The sequence below is a fragment of the Anolis sagrei genome, chromosome 4 (genome assembly GCF_037176765.1).
Source record: "Anolis sagrei isolate rAnoSag1 chromosome 4, rAnoSag1.mat, whole genome shotgun sequence".
NCBI classification, from domain to species: Eukaryota; Metazoa; Chordata; class Lepidosauria; order Squamata; family Dactyloidae; genus Anolis; species Anolis sagrei.
In genome coordinates this window covers 108,601,516-108,624,140 of record NC_090024.1, presented here as the reverse complement: position 1 = coordinate 108,624,140, position 22,625 = coordinate 108,601,516, and the positions used below count along the sequence as shown (strand labels likewise).

Below are 22,625 nucleotides of genomic sequence, written 5' to 3'. Positions count from 1 at the left end.
ATTTTCATAATGAAATCAAATCTGATGCCTTTTAATTTTTTATTTGGCGTGCATTGGAAGAGGGGTAGTCTTATACAGCAAGTATATCCCAAACTCTATATTTTAACTGGAAACGTTGGGGGTTGTCTTATACACCCAGTTATCTTATGTGCTGGAAAATACGGTATATATTTATGAGAGCCAGTTTGGTGTAGTGGTCTAGGTGTTGGACTAGGATACTGGAAGACCAAGATTTGAATCCCTGTACAGCCTGGGCTAGTCACACCCTTTCAGCTTTAGAGGAAGACAAAAGCAAAGCCCCCTGAACTAATTCAGGACCAAGACAAGAACAACACAAACTTATATTACAATAAGTTTCACTGAATTCAGTAGACATGGACAGGATTGTACCATAAGTTAAATTGTATTCCCACCTCTATCAGTGAAATTTACTGTAGTTTACATAACTCTTTCAAAATATTTTCCAGTGTAGAGAAGCTGATGTTGGAAAAGGGAAGTTGAGTAATTCTGAACACTTCTGTAGTTTACCACAGCATTTGCCTGCAAATGTGACTAAATCTGACCCACACAAAGAGGCTCAATTTACATGTACTGCCAAGAAGGTCTACAACACAAATAATAACCTATTAAGATGGATCTTAGACTGGATCTACGCTGCCATTGATTTATTTATTTCAAACATTTGTACCCCGTCCTTCTCAACCCTTGAAGAGGAACTCAGGGCGGCTTACAATCGGCAGCAATTTGATGCCAACATGTACGCCGTAACGATATAACACCAATTCAACATTAAATTATAAAATAGCAATTTAAAACATTATTATTACAATAACAATATAACTGCATTCAAGTTCAATTAGAGACCCAATCCAAAGCCTGTGCATTATCAATTCAAATATAACATTGCAACTGCTGTTAGGCCTGCTGCCCAAATACCTGGTCCCAAAACCATGTCTTGAGCTTTTTCCTCAAAGCAGATAATCCACATTATCTAATTTGGACTGCATTATATGAGAACATTGCCATATAATCCAGTTCAAAGTAGATAATCTAGTTTTTATATGGCAGTGTAGATGGGGCTCTAGAGACAAAGATCCATATGATGTGATGCTTCCATGTTGCTTTCATTTAAAGCAAGGGTGGGCAGCACTCATTTACAATATGTTTTTGAACTGCATCTTTCACAATTCTTTATCATTGGCTGTGCTGGCTATGTTAACATATTTGGAGGGTGACAGTTTTGCACCATGCTAATGTATCGTATTGGGTACCTAGGTAAGCGGTACAACTCATTCTTAAAACAGAAAGTACCAACTTCAGTTCCCAACTTCTTCAGATACTATTCACTAAAGTTTTTGTCTACACCTTCCTGCTTCCGTTGCCTCTCCAATGGGCCCATGGGCTTAGTAAAATAGTCTTATGAAGACATGATGATTTTGGGTTTTTTTCAAACTCCCTCCTCATCCCACTTTGAACTACAAAGCCGTATTGAAGCAAAAACACGGTATTGAGCATGCAGAGGACATTCTAAAAGAAAAAATAAAAACATTTTCCTCAATATTGAATCTTCAAAAATGGAGTGCACTTTACATTCAATGGCATCTTAGATTTGGTGAAATACTGTAAACGTCTTTGCAATTTTCAATGATCTTTCAGATTTAAGGAGTATGTTGTGAACAATTCCTTTGCATACAAATATTTTGTTTTCAAAGAGTGTGTGGATTTATTGTCGAAGGCTTTCATGGCTGGAATCACTGGGTTGTTGTAGGTTTTTTTGGGCTATATGGCCATGTTCTAGAGGCATTCTCTCCTGACGTTTTGCCTGCATCTATGGCAAGCATCCTCAGAGGTTGTCTGCCTTGATATTATGGGTTATATGGCTGTGTGGAAGGTCCCTAAGACCTTATGTCAGAATGACTTTAAGCAGACAAATAGCAAAATGAGAAAAGGCTAAGTAGTTCTCTTGTCAATGAAATATTCAACCAGTATAAGACATTCCTGACACTTCTATGGGTGGTGAGAAATCACATGACTAAATGTTACTCCAGCTTGCTATTTGAAGTATTTTCATACTTCCTCCCACTTTTAACAGGGGTCAGAACATGATAAGAAATGGTCATCCAACTCCAGTTATGCTACTTTAACCTCAGATTTTATTATAACCAAAAGGTAATTGTCAACTCTTGATTTCTGCACATTTCCCACATCTATAATTTTATCAGATCAGTCACAGCAGTGAGGTGATGACAGAAACAATTTCACTGGCTTGATAGAAATGATAACTTTTTAACAGCCTTCAGGAAAGCCAATCAGAAGTTCACTTTTGAAACTTTGTGTGGATGGGTGTGAAATCAGAAAATGTTCATTTCAATCCCAGAGCTCCATTACAGACTTCCACAGTTCTGTGCAAGCAGGGACCCCCTCTGTTCTATGCAGTGCTAAAAGCAATAGCCTATAGGTCCATAGCAAGGAACTCACTTTTATTGCAGAAGACCTGTGTCTCAATCCTAGACAACACGGATTCAAAAAGATCAGGTAGTAGCCCCCAAAAGTCCCTATAAGTTTCATAAAATGGGAGCTGGATTGGGAGTTCTCTCTCTTTAAAAAAAACCCCTGCGGTTTGGGAAAGAGCACCCTCAGGATGGCCTTCCAACTATGATCGGCCGAAAAGTGCAGCCAAAGAATTTTGGTTGGCCTTTGGGATCAATGGTGCACGTATGTCCTTGGAGTTGGTCAGAGGGAGTGATACCTGGCCCAGGGACAAAGCTCACTAGGTGGCCATTCATCCATGAATTGCATTGTATGTGTCTACAGATTTTCCCTTTACAGGTTATTATGAGTTCTTTCAATAAATAGGTCAGAAAATGGCCCTTTAGATCCATTTCCTTGTGTCTGGTCTCTTTATTGCATGGTGGGAGTTCAACTGCCTACACTCACACTTTATTTTTTGTATCAAAGTAAGATCCAACTACCTTTTTGGTCAGCATCTGCACATGAAATAGGAAGGGATATCTCTTTGATTCAGATGTCAAAAATAACTGGGTTTCATTCTTGCTGATCCCCAGAAGAGATAATGCTATACAGAGCTTTATTACACTCAAACTGTATGGACCACAACATTTTTCACATTAATACATTGTGACTTTATTTTTAATGAAAAAGCAGGTGTGCCTTCTAAGTAATTTTTTAGCTAACATTTGTTCAAAATATTAGCCACAGATAACTACAACACACAGTTTATTCTAGTGCGTTGGGAATTGAGTAATGGGGTCATGTTGGGGTCTAGGGAAGTCATATTTGATGTTAGAAAGGAGAGGGGAGAGGAGAATTAAATGCATAATATGGCTCTTCATTAAACATATCTCATATTGCTCATTCCAACCCACACTGAACAACAGTTTCAGCAAAGATATTGCAATCAATCTATCTACCAGCATCCTAAATGAAGTTAATAAAAATGTCAAATCCTGAATGCATTGGGATAGTCATGATTTAGTTTAGCACCCTCTAGTGTTCTTGGTTTTTCTGCAATTGAATAAAGCCTTGTGAATAAGCCCCTATCTCAAAATCACTATCCTGTAAGGATTTTTCAAGTTTGTAAAAGCTGTTGTTTTAGTGATAAAAAGAGCTGCTGGATTGAAAACAGCATCACTCTCTAAACTGAACATCACTTAAGATTAGTGGGCTGGGGGAAAAGGCACAGTTCAGAACTTCCTGACTGTGAGAGCCGTTCAGCAGTGGAACTCTCTGCCCCGGAGTGTGGTGGAGGCTCCTTCTTTGAAGCTTTTAAACAGAGGCTGGATGGCCATCTGTCAGGGGTGATTTGAATGCAATATTCCTGCTTCTTGGCAGGGGGTTGGACTGGATGGCCCATGAGGTCTCTTCCAACTCTGATTCTATGATTCTATGAGTTCATTCAGTTCCTTTATCACCAATCAGACAGATTTCTAGACATGAGGGAGGGATGCTTACTGAGCATCTAGTGCAGAAAAAATAACCTCACATCCTCTGAGGATGCCTGCCATAGATGCAGCGAAACATCAGGAGAGAATGCTTCTAGAACATGGCCATACAGCCCGAAAAACCTACAACAACTCAGAAAAATAACTACTGAAGGAGACAAGGAATATCATTACTGTCCAACAACAGCTGTTTTAGTACCTTGTTGCCCAGAGTAGATTTGTTATGAACTGCTAGAAGAGTTGAATGAATATTCCAGTTTTACTGCAACTAGAATAATAGAACCATAGAGTTGGAAGAGACCTCATGGGCCATCCAGTCCAACCACCTGCCAAGAAGCAGGAAAATTGCATTCCCAACAGATGGCCATCCAGCCTCTGTTTAAAAGCTTCCAAAGAAAAAGCCTCTACCACACTCCAGGGCAGGGAGTTCCACTGCTGAACAGCTCACACAGGAAGTTGTTCCTAATGTTCAGATGGAATCTTCTTTCTTGTAGTCTGAAGCCATTGTTCCGCGTCCTAGTTTCCAGGGCAGCAGAAAACAAATTTGCTCCCTCCTTCCTATGACTTTCTCTCACATACTTCCTATGTGAGAGAAAGTCTTCCTATGACTTTCTCTCACTTATACAGGGTGAGGCAGCATAACTTCCTTTTTTCAAAACTTAGTAAAACCCAATGTATGAAGCAGAAATTTTTATGTTTTTTATAATGTAGGCGCATACCTACAGTTTTGTTTTACATAGTTTTGAAGATCAAATTAAGTAGGTGATATCCCCCATTCTCCATACACTGAGTAAATCGATTTCTGGCTTTTGTCATGACTCTTGCCAGCATAGCAGGCATTATGTTGGCAATTTCTTCCTGGATGTTGGTCTTCAAATCTTGCAGGGTCCTTGGACGGTTCACATAAACATGGGATTTAAAAAAAACCCATAGAAAAATATCACAAGGGGCCACTCCAAATCCGCTTGAAAAGTAGGCCGCAATGGCAAAAGCACACTCTTCACTGCTCCAATGCATGATGGTGACTGAACTGTGTCAGGAGACGGTTCACATAAACACGGGATTTCAAAAAAACTCATAGAAAAAAATCACAAGGGGCCAAATCTGGAGAGCGGGCCAACCACTCCAAATCCGCTCGAAAAGTAGGCCTCAATGGCAAAAGCACATTCCTCACTGTTCCAACGCATGATGGCGACTGAACTGTGTCAGGATAAAACTTTATACTCCCGCCTCTTGAACGAGACCACTAGCACTCCGCTACGTCTTCAACTGACTGAATGGTGCGCATTTTAAAAAAGGAAGTTATGCTGCCTCACCCTGTACATGGCTATCATGTCTACTCTCCGCCTTCTCTTCTTCAGGCTAAACATGCCCAGCTCTTTAAGACGCTCCTCATAGGGCTTGTTCTCCAGACCCTTGATCATTTTAGTTGTCCTCCTCTGGACACATTCCAGCTTGTCAATATCTCTCTTCAATTGTGGTGCCCAGACTTGGACACAATATTCCAGGTGTGGTCTAATGAAGGCAGAATAGAGGGGTAGCGTTACTTTCCTAGACACTATACTCCTACTGATGCAGGCCAAAATCCCATTGGCTTTTTTTTTGCCGCCGCAAACTATCTATTTGACTGCAGATAGGGAGCAAAGTATTCATTATTCTACACCCAGGGGCGGCTCAACCCATTACGCAAAGTAAGCATTCGCAGTATAGTTGATTTTGCCCAGGGGCGCTCTTCAGGCGCTTGGGGGGGGGGGGATACACCTTGGCATATGTGAGTTGTAGTTACTGGGATGTATAGTTCACCTACAATCAAAGAGCTTTCTGAACTCCAACAATGATGGAATTGAACCAAATATGGCACACAGAACTCCCACGACGAACAGAAAATATAAATCAGTGATTGGTTGGGGGGAGGGGGGAGGCGCCGCCAAAATACTGTTTGCTTACCGTTGAAAATTACTTAGGGCCACCTCTGTCTACACTCAATGGTAGATTGTGGCTCCCATGTCAGTAGTGTGGCGAATCCATTCTGGGTTTTAACTGGAGTGTCAAACAAGCTGATTCTACTATGGTTCAGTACCTTGGATAGCTCCTTCATATTTCAATCTATGCAAGGGATGGATTACCACCCTACCGACATGGTTATTGCCAGTTACCACATCATAGAAATACAGCAAGATGCCAGAGGAAGAGCTAAGTATTCCACACCGGTTTGGCAGCCTTATCACAAGTTTGGCTGAAATTTTTAGTCACCTATGGATACCAAGCAATAGCTCAAAACCAAGGCTGTTACAATAATACTTTTGAATATTAGACTGGGATGGAATTCTTCCAAGAGGGTACTCTGCATCTGGATGTTTTACGTGGCTAATAAAAAGCTGAACTTGTCAGGATTATAGGGGGAAAGTGTAGATTTTCGTACACTTTTTGTAAGTGTGTGCGTCTGTGGATAGTCAATAAACCTCAGTTTCAATTTGCAGTTATACTAACACATTTCAAACATGAAAGCAGAGCAAGTCACTGACTGGCTCAAATCTTCACTGGGCTCCTACCACCCCAAAGCAAGATCTCACTGAAGGCAAGAGTTATTCATTAGCTTGAATGTGTGGGGGTGTTATTTCCTCATCCATTAAGTTATTACTGTTAGGTTTTAAGTTGCAAGGCAGCAACTCCAGACTGGAAGAAAGCCAGTCACAAATATATCAGTTTAATTTAAGAAAGCCGCACTGAAATAGCTGATGCATTAAGTGCACGGGGAAATCCATTAAGAGGGATCAAAAACAACATATCACGCACATATAGTAATCACCACTATTCAAAATATTAACAGGATAAATTAAAGAGGTTGACCTTCTTATTAATAAAAACATCCTGACCTTTAGAAAGAGCAGCACCATTTTTACAGCCCAATCATAAGCATCTTCATGTGGAATTAGTCTCACGAGCCAGTGGGAATTACTTCCCAGTAAAATGTGCTTAGTTGACTATACAAAGAAGATATAATAATGTTGTTGAAGGTTTTCATGGCCAGAATCACAGGGTTGCTGTGAGTTTTTTGAGCTGTATGGCCATGTTCCAGAAGCATTCTCTCCTGACGTTTCAGTCACATCTATGCCAGGCATCCCCAGAGGTTGTGAAGTCCAATGTATTGTCAAAGGCTTCCAGGGCTGGAATCACTGGGTTGTTGTAGGTTTTACGGGCTATATGGCCATGTTCTAGAAGCATTCTCTCCTGATGTTTCACCTGCATCTATGGCAGGCATACCTCACAACCTCTGAGGATGGTCAAAAAAACCTACAGCAATCCGTTGTGAGGTCCGTTGGAAACCAGGCAAGTGGGGTCCATTCACGCTTGCCTCAGGCAGACAATGGTTCCACAGATATATGGACCCCCACTTCTCTGGTTTCCAATGGACCTCACAACCTGGTTGCTTAGTTTCCAATGGATCTCACAACCTCTGGGGATGCCTGCCATAGATGTGGGTGAAACGTCGGGAGAGAATGCTTCTGGAACATGGCCATACAGCCCAGAAAATTCACAGCAACCCAAAGTATAATAGTGTCGCTGAAGGCTTTCATGACTGGAATCACTAGGTTGCTTTGAGTTTTCCAGGCTGTATGGTCATGTTCCAGAAGCATGCTCTCCTGATGTTTTGCCCACATCTGTGGCAGGCATCCTCAGAGGAGCCTCCGGTGGTGCAGTGGGCTAAACCCCTGTGCCGGCAGGACTGAAGACCGACAGGTCGCAGGTTCGAATCCGGGGAGAGGCGGATGAGCTCCCTCTATCAGCTCTAGCTCCTCATACGGGGACATGAGAGAAGCCTCCCACAAGGATGATAAAAACATCAAATATCCAGGCGTCCCCTGGGCAACATCCTTGCAGACAGTCAGTTCTCTCACTCCAGAAGCGACTTGCAGTTTCTCAAGTCGCTTTTGACACAACAAAAAATCCTCAGAGGTTGTGAGTGTTACAGTAAGTCATAACAGGATCAAGTATGTTTGTGTGTTAAAGAAAACCTTATACTGTTGATTGTTATGTGCAGCTGCTAATGTAGGTCAACTAGTAAGTTTGGACCACACCTGGTGGGGTATAACTGTATGTGTTTTAGAATACAGTTCAGCTTTTGCTCCGAGGAGTCTTTGCTCAGGCATTTTGCTCAACCATTTCTACTGCTCTCTCATTTGGATGAAGATGAAAAAGCCTTATTGTGTATTGCTTACAAAGACTATGTACGTTTGTTGCACTGTTTGCAACATTGCAAGTTTATGTTTTAACTCTGCTGATAAGAGTAAAGTTTTTTTCCTGTTCTTTTTCCTCTTGTTATTGTGTCTTCTGCACTGGACCTGACTGAAACATGCTATGCACAACAGTGAGGTCTGTTAGAAACTAGGCAAGTTAGGTTTATATATCTGTGGGTGGGAGAAAGAACTCTTGTCTGCTTGAGGCAAGTGTGAATGTTGCAATTGACCACCTTGATTAGCACTTAAAGTTTCACAGCATCCAAACACAAGCCAAGGAACGTGAAAGGCACTGCAGACTAATCCAACCAGATAAGTCAACAAAAGCACTGCACATGATAAACCAACTTGGGCACAGCATATTATTTGAGAACACAGATGCTGGACCACTAATAACCAGTCTAAACAGAGAAGCCATTGAAATCCACAAGCATGACGACAATGTCAACAGAAACGAGGAAACCATGAAAATGAACAAAATCTGGCTACCTGTATTTAAAAACTCCGAAATCAGGACAGTAAATAAATAACAACACTAAAAAAACAACAACAGGGGAAATCAAATCAGGGCCAGCTAACACCTCCCAACAAAGGATTCTCCCAGGCAGGAAGCAGCCAGGCTTTGAAGCTGGAAAGCCATTCAATGCTAATCAAGGTGGTCAATTGCAACATTCACACTTGCCTCAAATAGACGAGAGTTCTGTCTCCCACCCTGGACATTCCACAGGTATATAAACCTCACTTGCCTAGTTTCCAACAGACCTCACTACCTTTGAGAATGCCTGCCATAGATGTGGGTGAAACGTCAGGAGAGAGTGCTTCTGGAACATGGCCATACAGCCTGGAAAACTCACAGCAACCCAAATTATAATAGACCTTTTGTTCATAATATTTAACTGCATATTCAAAGAAGCAACCATGACTGTGTTCAATGGGGCTCATTTCCTAGAGAGTATATTTATATTTGGACACATTCAACTCTCACTAACTGCAGCGGAATGGAGCCTACTGGCAAGGAAGCTTGCGTTAGGATCAATCTATATAAATAAAAATGTAATATTAGTTCGTGCTACCATCAGAACTCAAAAACCACTGGGGGAATTGACACCAAATTAGGACACAAGACACCTAACAGTCCAATTTATGTCCTCCACTCAAAAAAAATTGATTTTGTCATTTGGGAATTGTTGTTGCTGGGATTTATAGTTTACCTACAATCAAAGAGCATTCTGAACTCCACCAGTGATGGAATTGGGCCAAACTTAGCATACAGGGCTCCCATGACCAACAGAAAAAAACTGGAAAGGTTTGGTGGACATTGACCTTGAGTTTGGGAATTATAGTTCACCTACATCCAGAGAGCACTGTGGACTCAAACAATGATGGATCTGGACAAAACTTGGCACGAATATTCCATATGCCCAAATATGAACACAGATGGAGTTTAAGGGAAATAGACCTTGACATTTGGGAGTTGTAGTTGCTGGGATTTATAGTTCACCTACAATCAAAGAGCATTCTGAACTCCACCAGTGATGGAATTCAACCAAACATGGCATACAGGACTTCCATGACCAACAGAACACACTGGAAGGGTTTGGTGGGCATTGGACTTGAGTTTCAGAGTTGTAGTTCACTTATATCCAGAGAGCACTCATGTGGCCTCATGCAATGGTGGATCTGGACCAAACTTGGCACAAATACTTAATATGTACAAATGTGAACACTGGTGGAGCCTGGGGAAAATAGACCTTAACTTTTGGGAGTTGTAGTTGCTGGGATTTATAGTTCATTACAATCAAAGAGCATTCTGAACTCCACCAACGATAGAATTGGCTCAAACTTCCCACATGGAATCCCCATGACCATCAGAATATACTGTGTTTTCTGATGGTCTTTGGTGACCTCTCTGACACCCCTTTGTGACCCCCTCAGGGGTCCCAACCCCCAGGTTGAGAAACACTGCTATAAAGACTTCTGGCTGTGTGCAGTTTGGCGTTTTTCAGCAAGGTGAATCTACTCTGAGGTGCGGCACTACCCACACATTTTCATACTGTTAGGTTGGCAGAAGCTGGGGCTAACAGCGGGAGCTCACCTTGGTCTCCGGATTTGAAATGCCAACCTTTTGGACAGCAAGTTCAGCAGGTCAGCGGTTTAACCTGCTGCGCCACCAGGGAGCCCCTAAAATGGAACTAACATATGGCTAAACTTGTACCGGGTATTTATGTTGTACTAGGTATATCAGCGATACATTAAAGTACATATAAGATGAATGATAAAAGAAGTCAAAACAGTGGGTTGTTGTAGGTTTTTTTGGGCTATATGGCCATGGTCTAGAGGCATTCTCTTCTGACGTTTCACCTGCATCTCGATGCAGGCAAAACGTCAGGAGAGAATGCTTCTAGACCATAGCCATATAGCCCAAAAAAACCTACAATAACCCAGTGATTCCGGCCATGAAAGCCTTCGACAATACAGTCAAAACATTGTTTTAGTTAAATATCAATAATCGTACTATCCCTGTTATATCATTATTGAAACTATCAAAATGTCCATACAAATCAGAAGCTGTGGAAAATCTTAAAACAGAGTTCTGTTGCCTTACCGCTGTTGTCTGTCAAGTCCAGCAATTCCGAGTGCAGAGAGGGAAGGAGGTGCTTTGGGGTCGCACCTCCTGCTTGACCCACACATGCCACAGGTGCAGCCTAGAGGCAAACAATACGTACTTGGATGTAAGAAATACAATGAAAAATGGAGAACAAAAGAGAGAAGAGCTGAGGAAAGAATACTAGTGGAGTTTTGGAACTATAACACTATTTAACAAGATTTTTTTTTAAAAAAGCCCTTTCTGTTCCCAGTTTGAAAGTATTATTTCCCGTTAAATTGTGTGGTTTTTACTTTGAAAGTAGTTGTTATACTCCAGAAACTTAATTTTTTGGCTGCCACCAACTATGTTGAATTGGTTGAGGCTCAATGAAAGATTCATACAGTATGTGCTGCAGGATGTCACACAACAACAATGTTTTTGAAGTTGAATAAGCTTTTTCCATGTTTTTATGATAGAACCAATTAAGAAATGACATTTATAAACCAGGAACAGAAATAGTAAATATGCACTTCATGTAAACAAGGCTGGACTAAGGAAATGCTATCTGTAACAACAAAACATGAGATAAAGACAACCAATGCAGACAACTGGAGAATGAAGAGGGAGAGGCAGGTAATATTTTATACACTGGATAGTTTGAGGCAGTTTGAAAACACTCTGGACATTTCAGATATAGGAGTCCCCGGTGATGCAATGGGTTAAACCCTTGCGCCAGCATGACTGAACATGCAGGTGAAACATCAGGAGAGAATGCTACCGGAACATACAGGTGAAACATCAGGAGAGAATGCTACCGGAACATGAAGGTGAAACATCAGGAGAGAATGCTACTGGAACATGGCCATACAGCCCAAAAAAGTCACAGCAACACACTAACTAACTGCCATACTTTGAAAACATGCACTCCCAGGACAAGTCGCAGGTTCGAATCTGGGGAGAGCGCAGATGAGCTCCCTCTATCAGCTTCAGCTCCCCATATGGGGACATGAGAGAAGCCTCCCACAAGGATGAGAAACATCAAAACATCCAGGCATCCCCTGGGAAACATCCTTGCAGATGGCCAATTCTCTCACACCAGAAGCAACTTGCAGTTTCTCAAGTCACTCCTGACACACAAAAAATCTCATATATATATATATATATATATATATATATATATATACACACACACTCACACACACACACACATATATACATATATACACATACAAACACACACACACTCCACTGGCCTCATTTCCAACAGACCTCTGAAGATGTTAGCCACAGATGCAGAGGAAATGTCAGGAAAGAATGCTTCTGGAACATGGCCATACAGCCCAAAAAACTCACAGCAACCCACTAACTAACTACCATACTTTGAAAACATGAGCTTCCATGACATTCTGTGCTTTGCAATTTGGAAAAGCCTCAATAAAAGTTTGCATGATTTCTGCAGCATTTGAACTCTGTGGCTGGTAATAAATAATAATAATAATAATAATAATAATAATAATACACTTTATTTATATTCTAAGGATCCTCTGAAGCTGCCAGGTATGGATGCAGGTGAAATGTCAGGAGAGAATGCTACTGAAACATGGCCATACAGCCTGACAAATTAACAGCAACACATTAACTAACTGCCATACTTTGAAAACATGCACTTTCGTGACATTGTGTACTTTGCAATTTGGAAAAGCCTTAAGAATAGTTCTCCTGAAATCGGTAGCATTTGAACTCTGTGACTAGCAACTAAGGATCCTCTGAAGCTGCCAGGGAAACAACAGGCGAGAATGCTACAGGAACATGCAAATGAAACATCAGGAGAGAATGCTACTGGAACATACAGGTGAAACATCAGGAAAGAATGCTATTGGTACAAAGAGGTAAAACATCAGGAGAGAATGCTACCGGAACATGCAGATGAAACATCAGAAGAGAATGTTTCCATGACATTCTGTGCTTTGCAATTTGGAGTCTTCTTGATCTCTGCAGCCTTTGAATTCTGTGGCTGGCAACTATTTAAGGATCCTCTGAAACTGCCAGGCACAGATGCAGGCGAAACGTCAGGGGAGAATGCTCCTGGAACACGTAGGTGAAATGACAGGAGAGAATGCTACTGGGACATGGCCATACAGCCCAAAAAACTCTTGATATCAGCAGTGTTTGAACTCTGTGGCTAGAAATTATCTAAGGATCCTTTGAAGTTCCCAGCCACAGATGCAGGTGAAACATCAGGAGAGAATGCTACCAGAACATGGCCATACAGCCCAGAAAACTCACAGCAACACACCAACTAACTGCTATACTTTGAAAACATGAGCTTCCATAACATTGTGTGCTTTGCAGTTTGGAGTCTTCTTGATCTCTGCAGCCTTTGAACTCTGTGACTGGCAACTATTTAAGGATCCTCTGAAGCTGCCAGGCACAGATGCAGGCAAAACATCAGGAGAGAATGCTACCGGAACATGACCATACAGCACGGAAAACTCACAGCAACATGCACTAATTTCAAAAATGCCTTAATATGAGTTTTGTTGATCTCTGCAGCCCTTGAACTCTGTGGCTGGCAACTACCTAAGGATCCTCTGAAGCAGCCAGCGAAACATCAGGAGAGAATGCTACCAGAACATGCAGGTGAAACATCAGGAGAAAATGCTACTGGAACATGCAGGTGAAACATCAGGAGAGAATGTTACTAGAACATGCAGGTGAAACATCAGGAGAGAATGCTACCGGAACATGGCCATACAATCTGAAAAACTCACAGCAACACACACGAACTAATTTCGAAAATGATTTCTTGATGTCTGCAGCCCTTGAACTCTGTGGCTGGCAACTATCTAAGGATCCTCTGAAGCTGCCAGCGAAACGACAGGTGAGAATGCTATCGGAACATGCAGGTGAAACATCAGGCGAGAATGCTACCGGAACATGAAGGTGAAACATCAGGAGAGAATGCTACCGGAACATGGCCATACAATCTGAAAAACTCACAGCAACACACACTAACTAATTTCGAAAATGCTTTAATATGAGTTTTTTTGATCTCTGCAGCCCTTGAACTCTGTGGCTGGCAAGTATCTAAGGATCCTCTGAAGCTGCCAGTGAAACGACAGGCGAGATTGCTACCGGAACATGCAGGTGAAACATCAGGAGAGAATACTACTGGAACATACAGGTGAAACATCAGGAGAGAATGCTACTGGGACATGCAGGTGAAACATCAGGAGAGAATGCTACCGGAACATGGCCATACAATCTGAAAAACTCACAGCAACACACACAAACTAATTTTGAAAATGATGTCTTGATCTCTGCAGCCCTTGAATTCTGTGGCTGGCAATACAGCCCAAAAAACTCACAGCAACATACCAACTAACTGCTATATTTTGAAAACATGAACTTCCACGACATCCTGTGCTTTGCAATTTGGAGTCTTCTTGATCTCTGCAGCCTCTTAACTCTGTGGCTGGCAACTATTCAAGGCTCCTCTGAAGCTGCCAGGCACAGATGCAGGCGAAACGTCAGGAGAGAATGCTACTGGAACATGGCTATAATGCGCTGAAAACTCACAGCAACACACACTAATTTCAAAAATGCTTTAAGGAGAGGTCCGCCCTCTCATCCAGGATCAGGCGAGAATGCTACTGGAACATGCAGGTGAAACATCAGGAGAGAATGCTACTGGAAAATACAGGTGAAACATCAGGGGAGAATGCTACTGGAACATGCAGGTGAAACACCAGGAGAGAATGCTACCAGAACATGCAGGTGAAACATTAGGGGAGAATGCTACTGGAACATGGCCATACAGCCCCAAAAAACTCACAGCAACACACCAACTAACTGCCATACTTTGAAAACATGCACTCCCATGACATTCTATGCTTTGCAATTTGGGAAAGCCTTAAGAAGAGTCCTCTGAAGCTGTAAGGCACAGATGCAGGCAAAACGTCAGGAGAAAATACTGCTAGATAGAATTACAGCCTGGAAAGCACACAACACTCCAGCTGTATGGCTATTTCTACATCCCACCTGGTTCCTAGGGCTTCACAGGGACTCTGAAGCTATTACCAATGCCCACATGGTGCCTAGGACTTCCTAGAGTGGAAAAGTGGTACTCAAGGTGGGCTGGAAGTCGACGGAGGTCTCCTGAGCTTACCTTGAGCAGAAACAGCAGCCAGAGCCCGGCGAAGCCCTTGGGAGGCATCCTCCCGCAAAGCAGCAGCGGCGTTGGCGTTGGGAGAGAAAGCCTAAAGCCCAGCCATGGCAGGGATCGAGCGGCTCCCCCTGGCTCGGCTGCGGCGAGAAGGACGGACGCCCAGCGGCTAAAGGCAGCCTCGCCGGGGGGCCAGGAGAGCGCTGGGAAGGCAGAGCCAGGTGTCCCCCTCCATGCCAGGGAGCCTCTCCGGAGCTTCTGCGGAGGCTTGCGTTTGCAGGGAGGGAGGGCAGGCAGCGGGCTCCCCTTGATTGACAGCTCTGCCCCGCCCCGCACCTGCAGCCGCCCCCTCCGCCCCAGGAAAGGTGGGTGGGACCCCTCTCTCGATCCCCTCGCCGGGCTCTTTGTCCCCAGGAGCCCCAGGGCCAGCGGAGGGTCACAAGACCACAAAGGGAAGGAGGGACTCAGCCCCAAGGAGGGTGCTTCCCTTGGCTGGACAATGCCTCCCAGAGGGGAAGGCAGGCAGCCCTCTGGAGCTGAAAGACTCTGGAATTGAATAAACCCAATTGTCACTGTGCTATTTCACAGGAGGCTGGCACCAGGTTAAAACCAGGCCCGTAGCGTGGGGGGGGGGGGGGGGGGGGGGTTAGGGGTTCAACCCCCCCTCCCAAAATGTTTCAGATTTTTTTAAAAAAAACCTGGTTTACTCATGAATTTTAACTGGTTAACCAAATCCCCCTGCTAAGTCCATGAGATGAAAAAAATCAAGAGTCCCTCCAGAACTGCAACCACTATCTCAAGTAAATATTAGCAATTTATTCACACTGTCATTACTTGCAGCAATAGCCGATGTAGTTGTTCTGGTACAGCTGTACCAGGAGCTCCAACTTTATTTGCTTTGTATTCAGAGGCAGCCCTAGGTAATTTTCAACTGTAAGCAAACAATGTTTTGGCACCCCCCCCCCCCAATTGATATATATTTTCTGTTCAGCGTGGGAGTTCTGTGTGCCATATTTGGTTCAATTCCATCATTGGTGGAGTTCAGAATGCTCTTTGATTGTAGGTGAACTATACATCCCAGTAACTACACTTGCCGCACTTGCTCCCTTGCCTGGCCTGCTTTGGGTCCGGAGGCGTGCCTGAAGACCCCAGCGTGTGCACCAAAAGTCACCTCTTCTCCTGACTTTCTCCTCAACCATTGGGACCGAGAGAGAGAGAGAGAGAGAGAGAGAGGTGGAGATGCCCACCTTTCCTGAAGGTAGGCGCAAAAACAAAGGACGGAGCGGAGGTGGGAGATACCTCCAGCCGAAGGGGCTCTCTCTCTCTCTCTCTCTTGGTCCCAATGGCTGAAGAGAAAGTCAGGAGAAGAGGCGACTTTTGGTGCACACGTTGGGGTCTTCAGACACGCCTCTGGACCCAAAGTGGGCCAGGTGTGGTGGCTTCGCCCCTTGGCCCACCCGCGGATTGGGGAGAGGAGAGGAGGCGGGTGGAGCGCCGGGTGATCGGGAAGGGGAGCCGGTCATGGGGAAGGGATTGAACGCGGAGAACAATTGAGCGCCGGCTCTGTTCGCGCACCCGGTGGCCGGGTGGAGCAGGAACGAGAGGGGCTAGGCGAGGCTCAAGGGCCCGGCCCCTTTTGGAAGAGGATCACCGACAGCGAGGCAAGAAAGCCGAGGCTCCCCCTGGACTGCTAGGGCTGTTGTGAGCTGATGGGGCGCTCCTCAAGTGATGGCCCAGGGGCATTTACAGAGGCGCCTCTGCGCCCCTGGCAAAAAAAAGTGTTCTGCGACCGCTTACTTCGCTTAATGGATGAGCCACCCCTGGGTCCAGGTTCAAATCATTGTTAATGATTGGGCAATGTAACAAGACAGGAAACTTTTTATGCCCACGATATGGTTCCAGTATTATTTATTTACAACCTGTGCCCTGCCATGCGTTGCTGTGGCCTATAGTAAGAATTTTCGAAGTAGAGGTAGATATCTGGACTATTATGAAAGAGAGGTACCTATCTATTCCTTCCCCCCTTTTTCTTCCCCTTTCTCTCCTTTCTTCCTTCTCTGCCTCTTTCTTTCATTCCTTCTTTCGCTCTTTGGTTTCCTTCCTTCCTTCCCTCCCCCTTTCTCTACTTTTTCCTTTGTCTTCTTTCTTCCCTCCCTGTTTCCTTCCTTCTTTCACTTTTTATTTCCTTTTCTCCTTCCTTCTTTTTTTAGCTCTTTCCTTCCTTCCCTCCCCTTTTCTCTCCTTTCTCTTATTCCTTCCTTCGGTACCTCTTTTTTCCCCTTTCTCCTCTCCTTTCTTCCTGTCTGTTCTCCCCCAATACCATGGTAGAGTCCCTTCTAACTCTATTCTAACATTATATTATATTATATAGTAGTATATACAAGGGGTATTTTTTAAGTAAGGTCCGTTTGAACATAAGTACACAACGAAAGTTTATTCCAAAAAAGTAAATTTATTTTCAGAAAGTACATACTTCACTCTATTTTTCGACATCGTTGCCAAGTTTGTTCAAATACTTATCATACCTCTGAACCAATTTTAAAATACCCTCTTCATAAAACTTGCCGCCTGCTCTGATAACCAAGAGTTCACTGTAATCAAAGAAGGGTGACCGGAGCGGTCCTCGTCATGGACGTTGTCACGGCCATCTTTGAATTGTCATACCCACTTACGCACTTTGCTTTCACTCATAACAGTATCACCGTACACTTCACAAATCTGTCGATGAATTTCTGCAGCAGGCAGGTTCCTTGATGACAAAAACCGTATCACTGAGCGAACCTCACATGCGGAGGGTGAGGTGATAGTCTTAAACATTTTTAAAGCACAAAACAGAACCGTACAGGTTAGCTACAGAGCGGAAAGTGAGCACAGTTGTTCCCGAGGCATGCCGGTACACAACGCACGCACTCGTTGCGGTATGCGCGCAAACTACTAGTGTCTACAACAAAACGGACCTTACTTGAAAAATACCCCTCGTATAACAATAATATATATAATATAATATATGTATCATATAGCAATGTATATATTAGTAATATATAAAGTATTGTATGTACACACACACCAACCAATGATCCAACATCCATCCATGTGTGTGTGTGTGTGTGTCTACACTGCCATATAATCCAGTCCTAAGTAGATAATCTGGGTTTTATATGTGGAAGGGGTGACTTTGGGTGCATCTACACTGTAGATTTACTATAGGAGGACGCAGCTGGTAAGGGGAGGAGAAAAAGGAAGGAAAGAAAGGGAGGGAGGGAAGGAAGGAAAGAAAGAAAGGGTGGGAGGGAGGAGGGAGAAAAGGAAAGGGAGGGAGGAAGGAGGGAAGGGAGGGAAATAAGGAAAGGAAGGAGAAGGAAGGGAAGTAGAGAAAGGGAGGAAGGGAGGGAAGGGGGGTTGGCCTGGATGGCCTTTAGGGCTCCCTTCCAACTGGTTGGCCATCTGTTGTGAGGGCTTTGATGGTGTCTTCCTTTACTGCCAAATGAGGTTCGGCTGGATGGTCTTTGGGGCTCCTTTCCAAGCAATGTCAGTTTCGTGTATCCCTATTACCCCCATCATGGCACCTTCCTCCTTCCCTTGTGCTGTGGGAGTGTGTGTGTGGGTAAGGGGGGGGCAGAGAGTCAGAGTGTGTGCACAGAGTGTGTCCCGCCTAAACCAAGCTTTACAGGCTAATGGACACTCCACCTCAGACATCAGAAGACCTGCAATACTGAGAACAAGCCACAAGACTAAAAACAAAGATCCACCCAGAGGAGAAGTGTTCTTGCCATACACCAAGAGAACCACTGACCGCATAGGGAAGCTGATGAGGAAACACAACATACAAACTATCTACAGACCCACCAAGAAAATCCAACAAATGCTACATTCAGGAAAGGACAAGAGGGATCCTCTCACTTCTGCAGGAGTCTACCGTGTACCATGCAGCTGTGGACAAGTCTACATAGGGACCACCAAACGCAGCATTTCCCAAACACAAATCAAGGAACATGAAAGGCACTGCAGACTACTTCAACCAGAGAAGTCAGCCATAGCAGAGCACTTGATGAACCAACCTGGACACAGCGTATTATTGGAGAACACAGAAATGCTGGACCACTCTCACAACCACCATGTCAGACTACACAGAGCAGCCATTGAAATCCACAAGCATGTGGACAATTTCAACAGAAAGGAGGAAACCATGAAAATGAACAAAATCTGTCTAGCAGTACTTAAAAAACCCTCTAAAATTCTAACAGTAAATAAAAAAAACAAAACTCAAACACAGGAAAACTCCAGCCAGGAAACAATCAGGAACACCTGGTCACCTCTCAACAAAGAAATATCCCAGGCGGTAACAAGCCACAGCTAAAAACTGTCAGGCCATCAAATGCTAATCAAGGTGGCCAGTTGAAACATTCACACCTAGCTCCAACAAACAAGATTTCTTTCTCCCACCGTGGACCTTCCACAGATATATAAACCAAACTTTCCAGTTTCCAACAAACCTCGACCTCTGAGGATGCTTGCTACAGATGTGAGTGAAACATCAGGAAGAATGCTTCTAGAACATGGCCATACAACCCAAAAAACCTACAACAACCCAGTGATTCTGGCCATGAAAGTCTTCGACAATACAAACTTTTAATGGTTCCAATCCCATCTGTCCTTCAGTTGTAACCATGGGATTATTTTTGTTTTCATGACAGGAGCAACTTGAGAAACTGCAAGTTGCTTCTGGTGTGTGAGAAGTGGTTGTCTGCACCTCGACTGTGGTGCAGCTGGCTGGGAGTCAGCTGCATTAAGATCACTAATGACCAAAAGGTCATGAGTTTGAAGCCAGCCTGGGTTGGAGTTCACTTCCGACCGTTGTGTAGCTTGCTGTCGACCTTTGCAGCCCTAAAGACAGTTGCATCTGTCAAGTAGGAAATTTAGGTACTGCTTACTCGGGGAGGCTAATTTAACTAATTTACGATGCCATAAATCTCCAGCAAGCAAGCAAAAAAGAATGAGGAAGTACTTCATCAGTGTCACAAATGGACAGTGAAGCAACAGCTCCCCTGGTGGCCAGAATACCCCCATGAAAGCTGGAAAGTTAAATAGCCTGTGTGATCTACTCACATTTGCATGTTTTCGAACAGCTAGGTTGGCAGAAGCTGGAGCTAACAGCGGGAGCTCATACAGCTCCATAGATCTGAACCTGCAACCTTTCGGCATCTCAGTGCTTTAACCCACTGCGCCATGGGGGCTCCCATTACATGGTTATGTAATAGTTTCATTCTGTGGCAGTCCTGAAATTGCAAGAACGAAACGCTCTTGCAAGAACACCATATTGTATGGCTGTGCAGTTGTGGCAAAATAGAAAGGACAAAAACACAGTGCCCAAACAGAGAGAACATGGGTAGGGCTGTACAAAAGGCTGATAATGGGAATCCACCTCCTCATGATGCCAGCATAGCACAATTGCAGTGAAGTGTGAAAGTGATTGTTCTAATAAAGGTATGTTTCCATTTGTATAAACAATGTGATTATCATGAGACTGGAGGCTGGTGTGATAAAATCTTTAGTGTTTTAGGCCAGAAGGGAGCAAATGGCAGCCCTCCAGATGGTTTTTGGATTTTAGCTCCCGTTATTCCTACAGCTTGGTGATATGATGTATTTATTTATGTATTTATTTATTTATTTATTTATTTCTTATATTTTTACCTCGCCCCACCCGGGGGGGGGGGGGGATGACTCAGAGTGGCCTCACAACAAGCACCATACGTTGCCATCTTAACCATAAAATATTTCAATAAATACATTAAAACATTAAAACAGTTAATTAAAACTGAATATCTAAGCAAAACGAATCTTCCAAAACTAACGGATGAACAAAGGGGACTAGTTAATGGTCCAATAACAATGGCAGAAATCGATACAGCTGTTCAAAAACTAAAAAACAACAAAGCCCCAGGTCCAGATGGCTATACTGCCATATTTTACAAAACTTATAAGAATGAACTTAGCCCCCTCTTACAACATATTCTAAACAATGCATTAAAAAATGGAACAATCCCAAAATTATGGGAGAAAGCCAATATAACACTCATACATAAAGAAGGCACCGACCCAACTGAGATCAGGAACTATAGACCCATATCCCTCCTAAATAATGATTACAAAATTTTCACAAGCATCATGGCCGAAAGACTAAAAAATTTCTTTAAAAATTGGATTTCAGAAGAACAATTAGGTTTTCTCCCCAATAGACAAATAAAAGATAATACAAGAATGCTTATAAATACCATTGAATACTATGAAAAACATAATGAAAAACAACTTGTGTTACTATTTATCGATGCCGAAAAAGCATTCGATAAAATTAATTGGGAATATTTAAAATTTTTACTAAAAGAAATAGATATCGGTCACGACTTTAGTAATGCAGTGGAGGCAATATACACGAAACAAGAGGCCACTCTGATCATAAACGGGCAAGAATCTGACGCCGATCCATATCAATCCATATCAATCCATATCAATCAGGGAACTCGTATTTTTACCTCGCCCCCCTCCCCCCCCAGAGGTGGCTCAGGGTGGCCTCACAACAAGCACCATACGGTGCCATCATAACCACAAAATATTTCAATAAATACATTAAAACAGTTAATTAAAACAATTGATTAAAAATGCCAGTTAAAAACCAAATCCAAGTCTGGGTCCATTCATTGTCATAGGTTGCCTGAGTCTTCTTTCCACTTGCTGCTGGTCCCATAACCACGTCTTAAGTTTCCTTCTGAGAGACAGGAGGGAGGTAGCCAGTCTGATGTCCCTGGGGAGGGAGTTCCACAGACGGGAGGGCCACTGCTGAGAAGGCTCTGTCCCTCGTCCCCACCAATCGCGTTTGCGATGGTGGTAGAATCGAGAGCAGGACCTCTCCAGATGATCTTAAACTTTGTGACGGTTCATAACAGGAGAAATGTTCAGACAGGTTAGGGTTGTTATAGCCCAATAACGTCAGAAGGTCTGCAGTTACCCACTCCTGTTTCAGAGTTTAATGATAAACCCATTACATTTCATCATTGGCTGTTCTAGCAGTCAGCAGCCAATCCCTTTCCCATGCCAGAGATAAAGCTTAATGGTGTAACGTTAGAAAATGTTGACCATTTCTGCGACCTTGGCAGCCACCTCTCCACCAAAGTCAACATCGACACCAAAATACAACACCGCCTGAGCTCTGCGAATGCAGAATTTTTCAAAATGAAGCAGAGAGTGTTTGAGGACCGGGACATCCATAGGAATACCACGGTGCTTGTTTATAAAGCTATTGTCCTCCCAACCCTGCTATATGCCTGCAAAACGTGGATTGTCTACAGACATCACATGCAACTCCTGGAACGATTCTATCAGTGCTGCCTCCGGAAAATCCTGCAAATCTCTTGGGAAGACAGGCGGACAAATGTCAGTGTGCTGGAAAAAGGAAAGACCACCAGCATTGAAGCGATGGTCCTCCACCATCAACTCCACTGGACCAGCCACGTTGTCCGGATGCCCGACCACCGTCTCCCAAAGCAATTGCTTTACTCAAAACTCAAGAATGGAAAATGGAATGTTGGTGGTCAGGAAAAGAGATTTAAAGATGGGCTCAAAGCCAACTTTAAAAACTCTGACATAGACACTGAGAACTGGGAAGCCCTGGCCCTTGA

General features: G+C 43.5%; 1 protein-coding gene across 1 annotated transcript in view; it reads right to left on the bottom strand.

The window, feature by feature from the left end:
• Positions 1–15,241, bottom strand: part of ADAMTS16 (ADAM metallopeptidase with thrombospondin type 1 motif 16) — a 124,493-nt gene extending 109,252 nt beyond the window's left edge. The window contains exons 1-2 of the mRNA XM_060772699.2: positions 14,956–15,241; positions 10,806–10,905 (exon numbers count right to left, since the gene is read on the bottom strand). Coding sequence (XP_060628682.2) covers positions 10,806–10,905; positions 14,956–15,003 — 148 coding nt within the window. The 5' untranslated portion in view covers positions 15,004–15,241. The remainder of the gene's footprint in view (positions 1–10,805; positions 10,906–14,955) is intronic.
• Between the last annotated feature and the right edge of the window lie 7,384 nt (positions 15,242–22,625).